This window comes from Cherax quadricarinatus, chromosome 27, assembly GCF_038502225.1.
Source record: "Cherax quadricarinatus isolate ZL_2023a chromosome 27, ASM3850222v1, whole genome shotgun sequence".
In the NCBI taxonomy this organism is placed as follows: Eukaryota; Metazoa; Arthropoda; class Malacostraca; order Decapoda; family Parastacidae; genus Cherax; species Cherax quadricarinatus.
Window position 1 is genome coordinate 18,079,728 of NC_091318.1, and position 20,447 is coordinate 18,100,174.

Genomic DNA, 20,447 nt, shown 5'->3' on the forward strand with positions numbered 1-20,447 from the left:
AGTGTAGGTGTGTGTGTGTGTGTGTGTGTGCGTGTGTGTGCGTGTGTGAGCGTGCCCTGAGATGGAATGGCGTCCTGTCCAGGCTTGATTCTCTCCTTGTGCCTTGAGCTGCCAGGATAGGCCCTGGCCACCTGTGACCCTGAATTGGAATAAACAGGTTGGAAAATGAATGAATGAATGAATGCAAATTATTGTAAAATAAAAATTAATAGAGTATACAATAATCATACAAATGCACAACAATAAATGATGTGGTACGAAAGCATTCAGCGAACGTACCATGTTTGTTTTTGAACTGCGTAGTGGTACAAGGTGTTTCTTACAATTTTAGCTTTGCAAACATTTATTCCTTGATTTAATTAACCTACGGTAAAATTGGTTTCATTATATGTTGTTTTGCTTAAAGTCGCAGTTTTCAAGAACCTATTGATGACATTAAGTGAGAACTTAGTGTATAGTGCCTGCACTCTGAAGAAGGGGCAGTAATATTGCAATTTGGAGGGGCATCTGAACTGTAGCATCAGCATGCATCTGGGAAGACAGTGATAGAGTGAGTGATCGTGAAAGTGTTTCCTTTTTTTTGGGGGCCATTCTTCCTTGGTGGAAGATGGCTGGTGTGTTAATAAAAAATGCAAATGTACCTAATTGTTGGTAAGCAGACTAATAGAATTTTTTTTTTTTCCAACAAGTCGGCCGTCTCCCACCAAGGCAGGGTGACCCAAAAAAGAAAGAAAATCCCCAAAAAGAAAATATTTTCATCATCATTCAACACTTTCACCACACTCGCACATTATCACTGTTTTTGCAGAGGTGCTCAGAATACAACAGTTTAGAAGCATACACATATAAAGATACACAACATATCCCTCCAAACTGCCAATATCCCAAACCCCTCCTTTAAAGTGCAGGCATTGTACTTCCCATTTCCAGGACTCAAGTCTGACTATATGAAAATAACCGGTTTCCCTGAATCCCTTCACTAAATATTACCCTGCTCACACTCCAACAGATCGTCAGGTCCCAAGTACCATTCGTCTCCATTCACTCCTATCTAACACGCTCACTCATGCTTGCTGGAAGTCCAAGCCCCTTGCCCACAAAACCTCCTTTACCCCCTCTCTCCAACCCTTTCGAGGACGAGACCCTACCCCGCCTTCCATCCCCTATAGATTTATATGCTTTCCATTTCATTCTACTTTGATCCATTCTCTCTAAATGACCAAACCACCTCAACAACCCCTCTTCTGCCCTCTGACTAATACTTTTATTAACTCCACACATTTTCCTAATTTCCACACTCCGAATTTTCTGCATAATATTTACACCACACATTGCCCTTAAACAGGACATCTCCACTGCCTCCAACCGTCTCCTCGCTGCTGCATTTACCACCCAAGCTTCACACCCATATAAGAGTGTTGATACTACTGTGCTTTCATACATTCCCTTCTTTGCCTCCATAGATAACGTTTTTTGACTCCACACATACCTCAACGCACCACTCACCTTTTTTCCCTCATCAATTCTATGATTAACCTCATCCTTCATAAATCCATCCGCCGACACGTCAACTCCCAAGTATCTGAAAACATTCACTTCTTCCATACTCCTCCTCCCCAATTTGATATCCAATTTTTCTTTATCTAAATCATTTGACACCCTCATCACCTTACTCTTTTCTATGTTCACTTTCAACTTTCTACCTTTACACACATTCCCAAACTCATCCACTTACCTTTGCAATTTTTCTTTAGAATCTCCCATAAGCACAGTATCATCAGCAAAAAGTAACTGTATCAATTCCCATTTTGAATTTGATTCCCCAAAATTTAATCCCACCCCTCTCCCGAACACCCTAGCATTTACTTCCTTTACAACCCCATCTATAAATATATTAAACAACCATGGTGACATTACACATCCCTGTCTAAGACCTACTTTTACCAGGAAGTAGTCTCCCTCTCTTCTACACACCCTAACCTGAGCCTCACTATCCTCATAAAAACTCTTTACAGCATTTAATAACTTACCACCTATTCCATATACTTGCAACATCTGCCACATTGCTCCTCTATCCACTCTATCATATGCCTTTTCTAAATCCATAAATGCAATAAAAACTTCCCTACCTTTATCTAAATACTGTTCACATATAATGTATGCTTCAATGTAAACACTTGATCTACATATCCCCTACCCACTCTGAAACCTCCTTGCTCTTCCACAATCCTACATTCTGTCTTACCTCTAATTCTTTCAATTATATCCCTACTGTACACTTTTCCTGGTATACTCAGTAAACTTCTTTCTTTCTTCTTTCAACACATCGGCCATATCCCACCAAGGCAGGGTGGCCCAAAAGGAAAAACGAAAGTTTCTCCTTTTACATTTAGTAATATATACAGGAGAAGAGGTTACTAGCCCCTTGCTCCCGGCATTTTAGTTGTCTCTTACAACACGCATGGCTTACGGAGGAAGAATTCTATTCCACTTCCCCATGGAGAAAAGAGGAAATAAACAAGAATAAGAACTAGAAAGAAAATAGAAGAAAACCCAGAGGGATGTGTGTATATATATATGCCTGTACATGTATGTGTAGTGTGACCTAAGTGTAAGTAGAAGTAGCAAGACGTACCTGAAACCTTGCATATTTATGAGACAGAAAAATGGACACCAGCAATCCTACCAACATGTAAAACAATTACAGGCTCTCGTTTTACATTCACTTGGCAGGACGGTAGTACCTCCTTGGGCGGTTGCTGTCTGCCAATCTACTACCTATAACTCAGTAAACTTATTCCTCTAAAATTTTTACAGTCTCTTTTGTCCCCTTTCCCTTTATATAAAGGGACTATACATGCTCTCCGCCAATCCCTAGGTACCTTCCCCTCTTTCATACATTTATTAAACAAAAGTACCAACCACTCCAACACTATATCCCCCCTGCTTTTAACATTTCTGTCATGATGCCATCATTTCCAGCTGCTTTACCCCCTTTCATTTTACGTAAAGCCTCACGTACCTCCCCCACACTTACATTCTGCTCTTCTTCACTCCTAAAAGATGGTATACCTCCCTGACCAGTGCATGAAATTACTGCCTCTGTTTCTTCCTTAACATTTAAAAGTTCCTCAAAATATTCTCGCCATCTACCTAATACCTCCATCTCCCCATCTACTAACTCCCCTACTCTGTTTTTAACTGATAAATCCATTTGTTCCCTAGGCTTTCTAAACTTGTTGAACTCACTCCAAATTTTTTTCTTATTTTCATTAAAATTTCTTGACAGTGCCTCTCCCACTCTATCATCTGCTCTCCTTTTGCACTCTCTCACCACTCTCTTTACATTTCTTTTACTCTCCATATACTCTGCTCTTCTTATAACACTTCTGCTTTGTAAAAACCTCTCATAAGCTACCTTTTTCTCTTTTATCACACCCTTTACTTCATCATTCCACCAATCACTCCTCTTTCCTCCTGCCCCCACCCTCCCATAACCACAAACTTCTGCCCCACATTCTAATACTACATTTTTAAAACTATTCCAACCCTCTTCAACCCCCCACTACTCATCTTTGCACTAGCCCACCTTTCTGCCAATAGTCGCTTATATCTCACCTGAACTTCCTCCTCCCTTAGTTTATACACTTTCACCTTCCTCTTACTTGTTGTTGCCACCTTCCTCTTTTCCCATTTACCTCTTACTCTAACTGTAGCTACAACTAAATAATGATCCGATATATCAGTTGCCCCTCTATAAACATGTACATCCTGGAGCCTACCCATCAACCTTTTATCCACCAATACATAATCTAATAAACTACTTTCATTACGTGCTACATCATACCTTGTATATTTATTTATCCTCTTTTTCATAAAATATGTATTACTTATTACCAAATATCTTTCTACACATAGCTCAATTAAAGGCTCCCCATTTACATTTACCCCTGGCACCCCAAATTTACCTACTACTCCCTCCATAACATTTTTACCCACTTTAGCATTGAAATCCCCAACCACCATTACTCTCACACTTGATTCAAAACTCCCCATGCATTCACTCAACATTTCCCAAAATCTCTCTCTCTCCTCTACACTTCTCTCTTCTCCAGGTGCATACACGCTTATAACCCACTTTTCACATCCAATCTTTATTTTACTCCACATAATCCTTGAATTAATACATTTATAGTCCCTCTTTTCCTGCCATAGCTTATCCTTCAACATTATTGCTACTCCTTCTTTAGCTCTAACTCTATTTGAAACTCCTGACCTAATCCCATTTATTCCTCTCCACTGAAACTCTCCCACCCCCTTCAGCTTTGTTTCACTTAAAGCCAGGACATCCAGCTTCTTCTCATTCATAACATCCACAATCATCTCTTTCTTATCATCTGCACAACATCCACGCATATTCAGACTTCCCACTTTGACAATTTTCTTCTTCTTATTCTTTTTAGTAATCTTTACAGGAAAAGGGGTTACTAGCCCATTGTTCCCGGCATTTTAGTTGACTTTTACAACACGCATGGCTTACGGAGGAAAGATTCTTATTCCACTTCCCCATGGATATAAAAGGAAAAGTAATAAGACCAAGAACTATTAAGATAAAATCAAAGAAAACTCAGATGAGTGTGTATAAATAAATGTGTACATGTATGTGTAGTGTGACCTAAGTGTAAGTAGAAGTAGCAAGACATACCTGTAATCTTGCATGTTTATGAGACAGACAAAAGACATCAGCAATCCTTCCATCATGTAAAACAATCACAGGCTTTCGTTTTACACTCACTTGGCAGGACAGTAGTACCTCCCTGGGTGGTTGCTGTCTACCAACCTACACCATAATAGAAATATAATTTAGAATCTGTCTTTATGTCAAGAATTATATTAATGCTTTGCAAATAAATGGATCTTTGATTTAAAGAACTGGAGGTACAGTCCCCTTCTTTGTATCATGTCTGATTACCATCCATTAGCCAAGCACTGAATGAACCCTACAGGTATGCAGCTTCCCAGTACCTATCATAATAATAATAATAATAATAATAATAATAATAATAATAATAATAATAATAATAATAATAATAATAATTTGTATTCTTCATATTCTTGGATTTAAGGACGATATAACTTGTTTTTGTTTCTCAGACAAAGCTGAAAATGATGTACGAGAAAGCGGTAGGTGACGCAGAAAAAGAAGTGGCGCTTGTAAAAAAGGCCCTCGCCACTGTGTATCAGATTCGCAACATCCGTCATGAGCTTCGTATACAGGTGAGTTGGTAATAAATAACTAAATTTTTACAATTGTATAATATCTTTATTCAATGTTAATTCTTCTTCTTTGAACAAACCAGCCGCATCCCACCAAAATAGGGTGGCCCAAAAAGAAAAACGGAAGTTTCTCTTTTAGACTTTAGTAGTATATAGAAGAGAAGGAGTTACTAGCCCCTTGCTCTCAGATTTTAATGTGAACTAATATTCTAGTAGGCACCAGTTAATTTGCTGTATCTATAGTTAACTAGTTAAGTGTTCCTTGCAGCACATTAATTTATACTATAGTTTTTAGATACACAAATCTCAACTTTAAACATATTTATGTGTGTGGGAGTGTGAGTGTATGCTAGGTGAGTGCTGGTGAGTGGGCAGGTGCATGCATGAGTGAATGAGAAAGATTACTGTTTTACTTATTTTAACACTGAGAACCACATGTTTCCTCCTGGCACCACCACTTGCTTTGGAAGCCATTATTAATTGCACCTTATTTAATATGTTAATAAAGTCACAAAATTGTCTAAATCTAGGGGAAAATTAGAGACTGAATGACAGGTGTATGTTTTTTTTTTTTTTTTTACCCTTTGAGGGTCGACAGGCCCTCTCCGAAACTCGTTCTCAGGGTCGGCCAAATTTAAAAAAAAAAATTATTTTCTCTTATGAAAAGATAGAGAATCTTTTCCCGATCATAAAGACACCAAAAGTTTGAAATTTGATAGAAAACTTACGGAATTATGCTCTCGCAAAGTTAGTGGTCTCGGCGATGTTTACGCATCGGCGATTTTGCCCACTTTGAGCCCCATTTTCGGCCAATTCCACTGTACTAGTCGACAAAAAACATGAATATTTCGCTAGAACTCCATTTTTTCTATCGAATGGGTGCAAGAAACCACCCATTTATGAAATTCAACTATCCAGTACAGTGGTCAGAATTTAGCAATTTTGCCAATTTCACACAAATTTCAAAAGATGCCAATTTCCGAATAGGGTCCAGAATAAACAAGAAAGACATTCCTGGCACTAAAATGACATTTCCTCTAGTCATTAGTCACGTCTCAAGGCCCCTCTTATATTCTTTTGCTTTCCACTTTGAATTTTTATTCTCACAAAAAATATAAGATTTACTGTTATGCAGACTACTGCATTAGTGTAAAAAATGGTATAAATATTATTGGTGCACTTGTGAAAGAATATTAGACTCACCAGTTGACGTGTATTGCACGCTTGGCACGATTTGTTTACTTTTGAAGTTTGGTAAAAATCGAACATTTCTGCTACTTTGAGCTCAATTTCAAGGCACCTTTCATTGTAAAACCAGTCAAAATCATCTCAATTTCTGTAATATGTCTTCCATTCTATAAAATGAGACCAAGAAAACTAGAATACAACAATAAATACCATACGAAAATACACTGCAAAGTCGCTGATTTATTCCAAAAAAATGGTCAAATTTTTTTTTTTCTCATTATGCACTGTGTGCTGCAGGATTTTTTTTAGACTGTGCACACTGACCACATAGACCCATTCTTTCATATGAAGGCCTACCAGCTTTCTCCCACTAGATTTGAGGGTGCTAGAATTTAGGCGTACTAGTACGTTAAAAACCCTGGGTCGTAAGCCGTACTAGTACATCCGAAACCATCAAAGGGTTAACAAGTCAGCCGTCTCCCACCGAGGCAGGGTGACCCAAAAAGAAAGAAAATACTTTCATCATCATTCAACTCTTTCACCTCACACATAATCACTGTTTTTGCAGAGGTGCTCAGAACACATCAGCTTAGAAGCATATACGTATAAAGATACACAACCTATCCCTCCAAACTGCCAATATCCCGAACCCCTCCTTTAGAGTGCAGGCATTGTACTTCCCATTTCCAGGACTCAAGTCCGGCTATATAAATATAACCGGTTTCCCTCAATCATTTCACTAAATATTACCCTGCTCACACTCCAACAGATTGTCAGGTCCCAAGTACCATTCGTCTCCATTCACTCCTATCGAACATGCTCACGCATGCCTGCTGGAAGTCCAAGCCCCTCGCCCACAAAACCTCCCTTACCCCTTCCTTCCAACCTTTTCGAGGATGACCCCTACCCCGCCTTCCTTCCCCTACAGATTTAAATGCTCTCCATGTCATTCTACTTTGATCCATTCTCTCTAAATGACCAAACCACCTCAACAAACCCTCTTCAGCCCTCTGACTAATAATTTTATTAACTCCACACCTTCTAATTTCCACACTCCGAATTTTCTGCATAATATTTACACCACACATTGCCCTTAGACAGGACATTTCCACTGACTCCAACCACCTCCTCGCTGCTGCATTCACAACCCAAGCTTCACACCCATATAAGAGTGTTGGTATTACTATACTTTCATACATTCCCTTCTTCGCCTCCATAGATAAGGTTTTTTGTCTCCACATATACCTCAACGAACCAATAACCTTTTTTCCCTCATCAATTCTATGATTAACCTCATCTTTCATAAATCCATCCGCCAACACTTCAACTCCCAAGTATGTATCTGAAAACATTCACTTCTTCCATACTCCTCCTCCCCAATTTGATATCCAATTTTTCTTTATCTAAATCATTTGATACCCTCATCACCTTACTTTTTTCTATGTTCACTTTCAACTTTCTACCTTTACACACACTCCCAAACTCGTCCACTAACCTTTGCAATTTTTCTTTAGAATCTCCCATAAGCACAGTATCATCAGCAAAAAGCAACTGTGTCAATTCCCATTTTGTATTTGATTCCCCATAATTTAATCCCACCCCTCTCCCGAACACCCTAGCATTTACTTCCTTTACAACCCCATCTATAAATATATTAAACAACCATGGTGACATTACACATCCCTGTCTAAGACCTACTTTTACCGGGAAGTAGTCTCCCTCTCTTCTACACACCCTAACCTGAGTTATCCTCATAAAAACTCTTTACAGCATTTAGTAACTTACCACCTATTCCATATACTTGCAACATCTGCCACATTGCTCCCCTATCCACTCTATCATATGCCTTTTCTAAATCCATAAATGCAATATAAACTTCCCTACCTTTATCTAAATACTGTTCACATATATGCTTCAGTGTAAACACTTGATCTACACATCCCCTACCCACTCTGAAACCTCCTTGCTCATCTGCAATCCTACATTCTGTCTTACCTCTAATTCTTTCAATTACTATAACCCTACTGTACACTTTTCCTGGTATACTCAGTAAACTTATTCCTCTATAATTTTTACAATTTCTTTTGTCCCCCTTCCCTTTATATGAAGGGACTATACAAGCTCTCCGCCAATCCCTAGGTACCTTCCCCTCTTTCATACATTTATTAAACAAAAATACCAACCACTCCAACACTATATATACCCCCCCCCCCTGCTTTTAACATTTCTGTCATGATCTCCTCAGTTCCAGCTGCTTTACCCCCTTTCATTCTACATAATACCTCACGCACCTGGAGTTTACCTGGAGAGAGTTCCGGGTTCAACACCCCCGCGGCCCGGTCTGTGACCAGGCCTCATGGTGGATCAGAGCCTGATCAACCAGGCTGTTACTGCTGGCTGCATGCAATCCAACGTATGAGCCACAGCCCGGCTGGTCAGGTACAGACTTTAGGTGCTGGGTGTGGGTGTGGTGGCCAGGAACAATGGAAACAGACAGGTCCTGGACAAGGTTGCTCTGGCCTATACCAGAGAAGCAGTGAGTCATCAGATTAAACTTCAGACACTAGTACTATGGATAAAATATAGAATTACTGACCTTTGCCATTTTGTCTGGCCATTTTTTTTGGCTGAAACTGCCAAAATCCATTAATGAGAAGCTTGGAAATAAATGGTATAAAATACCGACACAATGGAAATATAAACACATATGCAGTATAATGTGATCCTTTAGTGGCTTGAAAAAACCCACTGTGTGGGTGAAACGTTGTCAATAAAGGATCACATTATACTGCATACGTGTTTATATTTCCAATGAGAGGCTTACTGCATAGTCATCCATGCTCTTTTGTTGCAGGCTAAGAACTCGGGAAATAAAGAAACTATCCGTCGTGGTGCCCTGATGAAGATGTTACTGAACTGTGCTCAGACATTGCCACTTTGGATTGGTAATACAGGGGAGAAACCACCTCCATTATGTGGGGCCGTTCCTCCAGAACAGAATTATGTTGCTAAGGTACAGTTATATTCTTTTAGTGTCTGTATACATGTACTTGATTTTGTTTATCTATCTTGAAAATGATAATACAGTGGAACCTCGGCTTACGAATTTAATCCATTCTGTGACCTCGTTCGTATCCCGTTTTTGTTCATATGCTGAGTCAGTTTTCCTCGTTTAAATTAATTGAAGTGGCATTAATCCGTTCCAGCGGAATTCCTGCTCTTAGGAGGCACGACAAAATACTTCAGTATGATGCTAATATCAACTCTGCAGCTTATTTATATATTACAATTCATCTAATTTTACTATCACTCAAGGAATGCACAACAGATGCATCATTGTCAGTGTTCAGGATTTCTTTGATGTCAGCTTCCTGTAACTCCATTAGCACACAGTCAAGATGAGTAAATAGAATTGTCAACGCTTATTGCTTGGGTACATTTATTCTGTTAGTGGGCTGGATCTGTAAAGGACCTGCCTAGTATGGGCCAACAGGCCTACTGCGTGTTCCTCCTTTCTAATGTTATTATGTACCCACGACACCAATCATACTCAACCCCTCCCACTCATATATTTGTCCAGTCTCTTTTTAAAGCTACCCAAGGTTCTATTGAAGCTGAAACCTCGGGTAGTTTCAAATTTAGGTTGGATAAATACATAGTATTTTTATAGTAGTAGGTTGGTAGACAGCAACCACAACCACCCAGGGAGGTACTACCGTCCTGCCAAGTGAGTGTGAAATGAAAGCCTGTAATTGTTTTACAAGATGGTAGGATTGCTGGTGTCTTTTGTCTGTCTCATAAATATGCAAGGTTACAGGTACGTCTTGCTACTTCTACTTACACTTAGGTCACACTAAACATACATGTACATGTTTATACACACTCATCTGAGTTTTCTTTGATTTTTATCTTAATTCTTTTTCTTAGTACTTTTCCTTTTATATCCATGGGGAAGTGGAATAAGAATCTTTCCTCCGTAACCCATGCGTGTTGTAAAAGTCAACTAAAATGCCGGGAACAATGGGCTAATAACCCCTTTTCCTGTAATAATTACTAAAAAGAATAAGAAGAAAATTGTCAAAGTGGGAAGTCTGAATGTGCGTCGATGTTGTGCGAATGATAAGAAAGAGATGACTGTGGATATCATAAATGAGAAGAAGCTGGATGTCCTGGCTTTAAGTGAAATAATAAGCTGAAGGGGGTGGGTGAGTTTCAGTAGAGAGGAATAAATGGGATTAGGTCAGGGGTTTCTAATAGAGTTAGAGCTAAAGAAGGAGTAGCAATAATGTTGAAGGATAAGCTATGGCAGGAAAAGAGGGACTATAAATGTATTAATTCAAGGATTATGTGGAGTAAAATAAAGGTTGGATGTGAGAAGTGGGTTATAGTAAGCGTATATGCACCTGGGGAAGAGAGAAGTATAGGGGAGAGAGAGAGATTTAGGGAAATGTTGAGTGAATGCGTGGGGAGTTTTGAACCAAGTGTGAGAGTACGTGTGGTTGGGGATTTTAATGCTAAAGTGGGTAAAAATGTTGTGGAGGGAGTAGTAGGTAAATTTGGGGTGCCAGGGATAAACAAAAATGAGGAGCCTTTAATTGAGCTATGTGTAGAAAGAGGTTTGGTAATAAGTAATACATATTTTATGAAAAAGAGGATAAATAAATATATGTACAAGGTATGATGTAGCACGTAATGAAAGTAGTTTGTTAGATTATGTATTGGTGGATAAAAGGTTGATGGGTAGGCTCCAGGATGTACACGTTTATAGAGGGGCAACTGATATATCGGATCATTATCTAGTTGTAGCTACAGTTAGAGTAAGAGGTAGATGGGATAAGAGGAAAATGGCAACAACAAGTAAGAGGGAGGTGAAAGTGTATAAACTAAGGGAGAAGGAAGTTAGAGTGAAATATAAGCAACTATTGGCAGAAAGGTGGGCTGGTGCAGGTATGAGTAGTAGGGGGGTTGAAGAGGGTTGGAATGGTTTTAAAAATGCAGTATTAGAATGTGGGGCAGAAGTTTGTGGTTATAGGAGGGTGGGTGCAGGAGGAAAGAGGAGTGATTGGTGGAATGATGAAGTAAAGGGTGTGATAAAAGAGAAAAAGGTAGCTTATGAGAGGTATTTACAAAACAGAAGTGTTATAAGAAGAGTAGAGTATATGGAGAGTAAAAGAAAGGTGAAGAGAGTGGTGAGAGAGTGCAAAAAGAAAGCTGATGATAGAGTGGGAGAGGTAATGTCAAGAAATTTTAATGAAAATAAGAAAAAAATTTAAGAAAGCCTAGGGAACAAATGGATTTGTCAGTTAAAAACAGAGTAGGGGAGTTAGTAGATGGGGAGATGGGGGTTTTGGGTAGATGGTGAGAATACCTTGAGGAACTTTTACATATCGACGAAGAAAGGGAGGCGGTAATTTCATGCACTGGCCAGGGAGGTACACATTAAAATCAGTGTCTTATGTCTCGAGACGTCATATTAGTAACGATAATAATAATCACCGAGTCTCATTTATATGTATATTATGTTAATATACACATTTTCATTAATCCATCTATGATATTTTTTTGAAAATTATATAATAAACACGATGCATAACATATAAATATGATAAATGCACCCCACAGTAGAATAAATAAACATAAATATGAGATATGGTGGCAGATGACTTGCACAAGTGACGCCATATTAGAAATAATAATAATCACGGAGTCTCGTTAAATGTCATATATTACGTTAATATACACATTTTTCATTAATCCATCCATGATTTTTTTTCAAAATTATATAATAAACACGATACATAACATATAAAGATGATAAATACACCCCACAATAGAATAAATGAACATAAATATGAGATGTCGTAGCCAGATAACTTGTACAAGTGACGGCAAGAATAACATTTTCTCTAATCTAACATAAGAGAAAATGTGTTACTGTATGTAAGTATGTATGTAAGTAAGTAAGTTTATTCAGGTATACACAAATACAGTTACATAGATTATCATACATAACAGCATATGTGTAGAGAACCTAGGATAACCCAAAAAAGTCAGACAGAGTGACTTTTTTCCATTGCCTTCACTCAGAGCGTCATTTCTTCTAAAAATGGTGTTACATGAGAATGGGAGCATTCTTCTTTATTTATTCTACCGTATCAATGTAGAGACAACTTGTGCACAATGTAACTTGTACACAAACCAGATGTGTACACTTTGTTTACAAAACTTACGTTCGCCTGGTTTGTTTACATAACTCTGCGCCTGTCCTCCCTCACGTACTCTCTCTCTCTCTTATTTATTCATTTTATCTCGTTTACTCACCCCTGACCCTACATTAAGACTACAAATATTTTAAGGTAAGTAATGAGTGAACTGTATATGCATTTTATCGCTCTGGGATGCTTAAATATCATAGAATAGTATGTGTGGGTGGGGTGGCCTGGTAAGGTAGCCCGGCTGACTACCATACATACCACACTTGATTTCTTACAATAAATACTACTCATCTTACCCTAGATTAAGACTACAAATATATTAAGGTAAGTAATGAGTAAACTGTATATGCATTTTATCGCTCTGGGATGCTCAAATGTAATAGAATATTATGTGTAGGTGGGGTGGCCTGGTATGGTAGCCCGGCTGACTACAATACATATAACACTTGATTTCTTACAATAAATACTACTTGTCTCACCCTAGATTAAGACTATAAATATTTTAAGGTAAGTAATGAGTGCACTATGTGTGTATTGTACTATTTTATTGTTTTTTGATGCCTAGTTCTATTGCTAACTTAATATATGTTAGTGTAAACTTGTTATCTAGTATTTGTATGCATTTATAAGGGGAAAAAAAGGGTGTTCCACTTTAATGCGATTTCTGCTTTACGGCGATTTCCACTTTACGGTGGTAGCCTGGAACCTAACCTGCTGTATAAGTGGGGCCCTACTGTAAAGAGCTTTTATGAGGATAGTGAGGCTCAGGTTAGGGTGTGTAGAAGAGAGGGAGACTATTTCCTGGTAAAAGTAGGTCTTAGACAGGGATGTGTAATGTCACCATGGTTGTTTAATATATTTATAGATGGGGTTGTAAGAGAAGTAAATACTATGGTGTTCGGGAGAAGGGTGGGATTAAATTATGGGGAATTAAATACAAAATGGGACGTGACACAGTTACTTTTTGCTGATGATACTGTGATTATGGGAGATTCTAAAGAAAAATTGGAAAGGTTAGTGGACGAATTTGGGAGTGTGTGTAAAGGTAGAAAGTTGAAAATGAACATAGAAAAGAGTAAGGTGATGAGGGTATCAAATGATTTAGATAAAAATTGGATATCAAATTGGGGAGGAGGAGTATGGAAGAAGTAAATGTTTTCAGATATTTGGGAGTTGACGTCTCAACGGATGGATTTGTGAAGGATGAGGTTAATCATAGAATTGATGAAGGAAAAAAGGTGAGTGGTGCATTGAGGTATATGTGGAGGCAAAAAATGTTATCTATGGAGGCAAAGAAGGGAATGTATGAAAGTATAGTGATACCAACACTCTTATATGGATGTGAAGCTTGGGTTGTGAATGCTGCAGCGAGGAGGCAGTTGGAGGCAGTGGAGATGTCCTGTCTCAGGGCAATGTGTGGTGTAAATATTATGCAGAAAATTCGGAGTGTGGAAATTAGGAAAAGGTGTGGAGTTAATAAAAGTATTTAGAGGGCTGAAGAGGGTTTGCTGAGGTGGTTTGGTCATTTAGAGAGAATGGATCAAAGTAGAATGACATGGAGAGCATATAAATCTGTAGGGGAAGGAAGACGGGGTAGGGGTCGTCCTCAAAAAGGTTGGAGGGAGGGGGTAAAGGAGGTGTTGTGGGCGAGGGGTTTGGACTTCCAGCAAGCATGCGTGAACGTGTTAGATAGGAGTGAATGGAGACGAATGGTGTTTGGGACCTGATGAACTGTTGGAGTGTGAGCAGGGTAATATTTAGTGAAGGGCTTCAGGGAAACCAGTTATTTTATATAACTGGATTTGAGTCCGGGAAATTGGAAGTACAATGCCTGCACTCTAAAGGAGGGGTTTGGGATATTGGCAGTTTGGAGGGATATATTGTGTATTTTTTATACGTATATACTTCTAAACTCTTGTATTCTGGGCACCTCTGCAAAAACAGTGATTATGTGTGAGTGAGGTGAAAGTGTTGAATGATGAAAGTATTTTCTTTTTGGGGATTTTCTTTCTTTTTGGGTCACCCTGCCTCGGTGGGAGACAGCTGACTTGTTAAAAAAAAAAAAAAAATACATGAGTGAGAGGGGTTGGATTTGAGTGGGACTTGCACGTGAGTAAATAGGATTATTAGAGCTTATTGCTTGGGTAGCGTTTATTCTGGTAGTAGGCTGGATTTGTGAAGGACGTGCCAAGTATGGGCCAGCAGTCCTGCTGCAATGTTCCTCCTTTCTTATGTTGATGAGTGGAACTATCTGCCTAGTATGGTTATTGAGGCTGAAACCTTGAGTAGTTTCAATTTTTTTTTTTCAACAAACCAGCTGTATCCCACCAAGGCAGGGTGGCCCAAAAAGAAAAACGAAAGTTTCTCTTTTAAAATTTAGTAATTTTACAGGAGAAGGGGTTACTAGCCCCTTGCTCCTGGCATTTTAGTCGCCTCTCACAACACGCATGGCTTACGGAGGAAGAATTCTGTTCCACTTCCCCATGGAGGTAAGAGGAGATAAACAAGAACAAGAACTAGAAATAAATTAGAAGAAAACCCAGAGGGGTGTGTATATATATGTTTGTACATGTATGTTTAGTGTGACTTAAGTGTAAGTAGAAGTAGCAAGATGTACCTGAAATCTTGCATATGTATGAGACAAAAAATGACACCAGCAATCCTACCATCGTGTAAAACAATTACAGGCTTCTGTTTTACACTCGCTTGGCAGGATGGTAGTACCTCCCTGGGCGGTTGCTGTCTACCAACCTACTACCTATAGTTTCAAATTTGTGTTGGATAAATACATGAGTGAGAGGGGTTGGATGTGAGTGGGACCTGCACCTGACTAAACGGAATTCTTTCTTTCTTCTTTCAACACACCAGCTGTATCCCACCGAGGCGGGGTGGCCCAAAAGGAAAAACAAAAGTTTCTCCTTTTACATTTAGTAATATAGGAGAAGAGGTTACTAGCCCCTTGCTCCCGGCATTTTAGTCGCCTCATACAACACGCATGGCTTATGGAGGAAGAATTCTGTTCCACTTCCCCATGGAGGTAAGAGGAAATAAACAAGAACAAGAACTATAAAGAAAATAGAAGAAAACCCAGAGGGGTGTGTATATATATGTTTGTACATGTATGTGTAGTGTGACCTAAGTGTAAGTAGAAGTAGCAAGACGTACCTGAAATCTTGCATGTGTATGAGACAGAATAAAAAGACACCAGCAATCCTACCATCATGTAAAACAATTACAGGCTTCCGTTTTACACTCACTTGGCAGGATGGTAGTACCTCCCTGGGTGGTTGCTGTCTACCAACCTACTACCTATAAAGTAAACAGAATTATCAAAGCTTATTGCTTATGTAGCATTGAAAATTGAGTTGGGCAAATATTCTGCTAGTGGGATGGATTGTGAAGACCTGCCTAGTATGGGCCAACAGGCCTGCTGTAGTGTATTATTATTATTAGTATGTATGTATTATAATAATAATAATTATTATTATAGGAGAAGGTGTGGAGTTAATAAAAGCATTAGTCAGAGGGCAGAAGAGGGGTTGTTGAGGTGGTTTGGTCATTTAGAGAGAATGGATCAAAGTAGAATGACATGGAAAGCATATAAATCTATAGGGGAAGGAAAGAGGGGTAGGGGTCGTCCTCGAAAGGGTTGGAGAGAGGGGGTAAAGGAGGTTTTGTGGGCGAGGGGCTTGGACTTCCAGCAAGCGTGCGTGAGCGTGTTAGATAGGAGTGAATGGAGACGAATGGTACTTGGGACCTGACGATCTGTTGGAGTGTGAGTAGGGTAATATTTAGTGAAGGGATTCAGGGAAACCGGTTATTTTCATATAGTCGGACTTGAGTCCTGGAAATGGGAAGTACAATGCCTGCACTTTAAAGGAGGGGTTTGGGATATTGGCAGTTTGGAGGGATATATTGTGTATCTTTATAGTACGTATATGCTTCTAAACTGTTGTATTCTGAGCACCTCTGCAAAAACAGTGATAATGTGCGAGTGTGGTGAAAGTGTTGAATGATGATGAAAGTATTTTCTTTTTGGGGATTTTTCTTTTTTGGGTCACCCAGCCTCGGTGGGAGACGGCCCACTTTTTAAAAAAAAAAAAAAAAAAAAATATATATATATATATATATACATATATATATATATGTATATATATGTATATATATATATATATATATATATATATATATATATATATACATACATACATACATACATACATCTTTTTTGGGTCACCCTGCCTCGGTGGGAGACGGCCGACTTGTTGAAAAAAAAAAAAAAAAAAAAAAAAAATATATATATATATATATATATATATTTGTAGATGAATGTGTCTAATTTATCAATATATATATATATATATATATATATATATATATATATATATATATATATATATATATATATACCTACCTACATACATACATATATATACACACATATAAATATATATATATATATTTTTTTTTTTTTTTTTCAACAAGTCGGCCGTCTCCCACCGAGGCAGGGTGACCCAAAAAAGAAAGAAAATCCCCAAAAAGAAAATACTTTCATCATCATTCAACACTTTCACCACACTCGCACATTATCACTGTTTTTGCAGAGGTGCTCAGAATACAACAGTTTAGAAGCATATACGTATAAAGATACACAAGATATCCCTCCAAACTGCCAATATCCCAAACCCCTCCTTTAAAGTGCAGGCATTGTACTTCCCATTTCCAGGACTCAAGTCCGACTATATGAAAATAACCGGTTTCCCTGAATCCCTTCACTAAATATTACCCTGCTCACACTCCAACAGATCGTCAGGTCCCAAGTACCATTCGTCTCCATTCACTCCTATCTAACACGCTCACACACGCTCGCTGGAAGTCCAAGCCCCTTGCCCACAAAACCTCCTTTACCCCCTCTCTCCAACCCTTTCAAGGACGACCCCTACCCCGCCTTCCTTCCCCTATAGATTTATATGCTTTCCATGTCATTCTACTTTGATCCATTCTCTCTAAATGACCAAACCACCTCAACAACCCCTCTTCTGCCCTCTGACTAATACTTTTATTAACTCCACACCTTCTCCTAATTTCCACACTCCGAATTTTCTGCATAATATTTACACCACACATTGCCCTTAGACAGGACATCTCCACTGCCTCCAACCGTCTCCTCGCTGCTGCATTTACCACCCAAGCTTCACACCCATATAAGAGTGTTGGTACTACTATACTTTCATACATTCCCTTCTTTGCCTCCATAGATAACGTTTTTTGACTCCACATATACCTCAATGCAGCACTTACCTTTTTTCCCTCATCAATTCTATGATTAACCTCATCCTTCATAAATCCATCTGCCGACACGTCAACTCCCAAGTATCTGAAAACATTTACTTCTTCCATACTCCTCCTTCCCAATTTGATATCCAGTTTTTCTTTATCTAAATCATTTGATACCCTCATCACCTTACTCTTTTCTATGTTCACTTTCAACTTTCTACCTTTACACACATTCCCAAACTCATCCACTAACCTTTGCAATTTTTCTTTAGAATCTCCCATAAGCACAGTATCATCAGCATAAAGTAACTTTGTTAATTCCCATTTTGAATTTGATTCCCCATAATTTAATCCCACCCCTCTCAGGAACACCCTAGCATTTACTTCTTTTACAACCCCATCTATAAATATATTAAACAACCATGGTGACATTACACATCCCTGTCTAAGACCTACTTTTACCGGGAAGTAGTCTCCCTCTCTTCTACACACCCTAACCTGAGCCTCACTATCCTTATAAAAACTCTTTACAGCATTTAGTAACTTACCACCTATTCCATATACTTGCAACATCTGCCACATTGCTCCCCTATCCACTCAATCATATGCCTTTTCTAAATCCATAAATGCAATAAAAACTTCCCTACCTTTATCTAAATACTGTTCACATATATGCTTCAATGTAAACACTTGATCTACACATCCCCTACCCACTCTGAAACCTCCTTGCTCATCCGCAATCCTACATTCTGTCTTACCTCTAATTCTTTCAATTATAACCCTACCATACACTTTTCCTGGTATACTCAATAAAGTTATTCCTCTATAATTTTTACAATTTCTTTTGTCCCCTTTCCCTTTATATAAAGGGACTATACATACTCTCTGCCAATCCCTAGGTACCTTCCCCTCTTTCATACATTTATTAAAGAAATGTACCAACCACTCCAACACTATATCCCCCCCTGCTTTTAACATTTCTGTCATGATCCCATCAGTTCCAGCTGTTTTACCCCCTTTCATTCTACGTAATGCCTCACGTAGCTCCCCCACTCTTACATTCTGCTCTTCTTCACTCCTAAAAGATGGTATAACTCCCTGACCAGTGCATGAAATTATATATATATATATATACAGTGGTCCCTTAATAATCGTCCATAATCCGTTCCTGGAAGTGGGACTATTATCGAAATGGACGATTTACGAATCAATTTTCCCCATAAGAAATAATGTAAATTCAATTAATCCGTTCCTGACACCCAGAAGTATTAAAACAAAAATTTTTTTACATGAAATATAGATGTAGTACATAAACAATACAGTGGCACATGATGAATTAAACATTAACAGAATAACACTTACCTTTATTGGCGATTCTTCTTTGTGTATGGAAGACTGGAGAAGGAGACTGATTGGATGAATTACTGTTTGGAAGGGGACTCCCCTTCCATCAACACCTCAGGTACCAATTGCTTTTCTGGGGTTACTTCTCTTCTCTGTTTCTTAATGCCACTAGGACCACCTTGAGAGTCATGAGTCCTGTCTCGCAAAAAAACTGTCGTCTCTTTAAAGCTTCCCTAAAATGGACCAAGACTCTGTCACTGTACAAGTTGCCGATATGGCTTGCAACATCCTTCTCTGGGTGATGTTTCTCCATAAATCTTTCCATCCTACCCCACATTTCAAAAATCTCCTTAATTTCTGAAGAAGGCACCTTCCTCCATCTCTCTTCCTCCTCCTCTGCAGCAAGATTCAGAGCTGCAATCTGTTGCTGTTCCTGCTGAAGCTCTTGCAGCTCCTCAGTGGTTAGCTCTTTGTTGTGGTCCTCCACCAACTCTTCCACATCCTCCAAACTCACATCCAACCCCATGGAAGTCCCCAGTGCCACAATGGATTTAACAACTGACATAAGCTCATCAGGGTCAGCCCCAAACCCTTCAAAATCCCTCTTGTGGACACAATCTGGCCACAATTTTCTCCAAGCAGAGTTCAAAGTCCTGGTAGTCACTCCCTGCCAAGCCTTACCTATAAGGCTTACGCAATGGAGAATACTGAAATGTTCTTTCCAAAAATCTCATAGGGTCAAGTGAGTGTCTGAGGTCACATTCAAGCACCTTTCAGAACTTTACTGTGATGAACCCAAACTCCTTCAGAATTAGGTCATCCAAGTTTGGAGGATGAGCAGGTGCATTGTCCATTACTAGGAGGCACTTGAGATCCAATTTCTTTTCCAGGAGGTAATTCTTCACACTAGGGCCAAACATTTCATTGAACCACTCTACAAAAATTTCCCTCGTGACCCATGCCTTACTATTAGATTTCCAAAACACACACAATTTACTCTTCATAACATTGTTTTTCCTGAACACTCTGGGATTTTCAGAATGGTACACTAGTAATGGCTTTACTTTGAAATCCCCACTAGCATTAGCACAGAACATTAGCGTCAGCCTGTCTTTCATAGGCTTGTGTCCTGGCATTGCCTTTTCC

At 38.9% G+C, this 20,447-nt stretch overlaps 1 protein-coding gene across 4 annotated transcripts in view; it reads left to right on the forward strand.

The window, feature by feature from the left end:
- Positions 1 to 20,447, forward strand: part of Sgf29 (SAGA-associated factor 29) — a 57,848-nt gene that overhangs the window by 13,755 nt on the left and 23,646 nt on the right. For all 4 annotated transcript variants that reach the window (XM_053780070.2, XM_053780069.2, XM_053780071.2 and 1 more), the window contains 2 exons: positions 5,155 to 5,277; positions 9,320 to 9,478. In XM_053780070.2, coding sequence (XP_053636045.1) covers positions 5,155 to 5,277; positions 9,320 to 9,478 — 282 coding nt within the window. The remainder of the gene's footprint in view (positions 1 to 5,154; positions 5,278 to 9,319; positions 9,479 to 20,447) is intronic.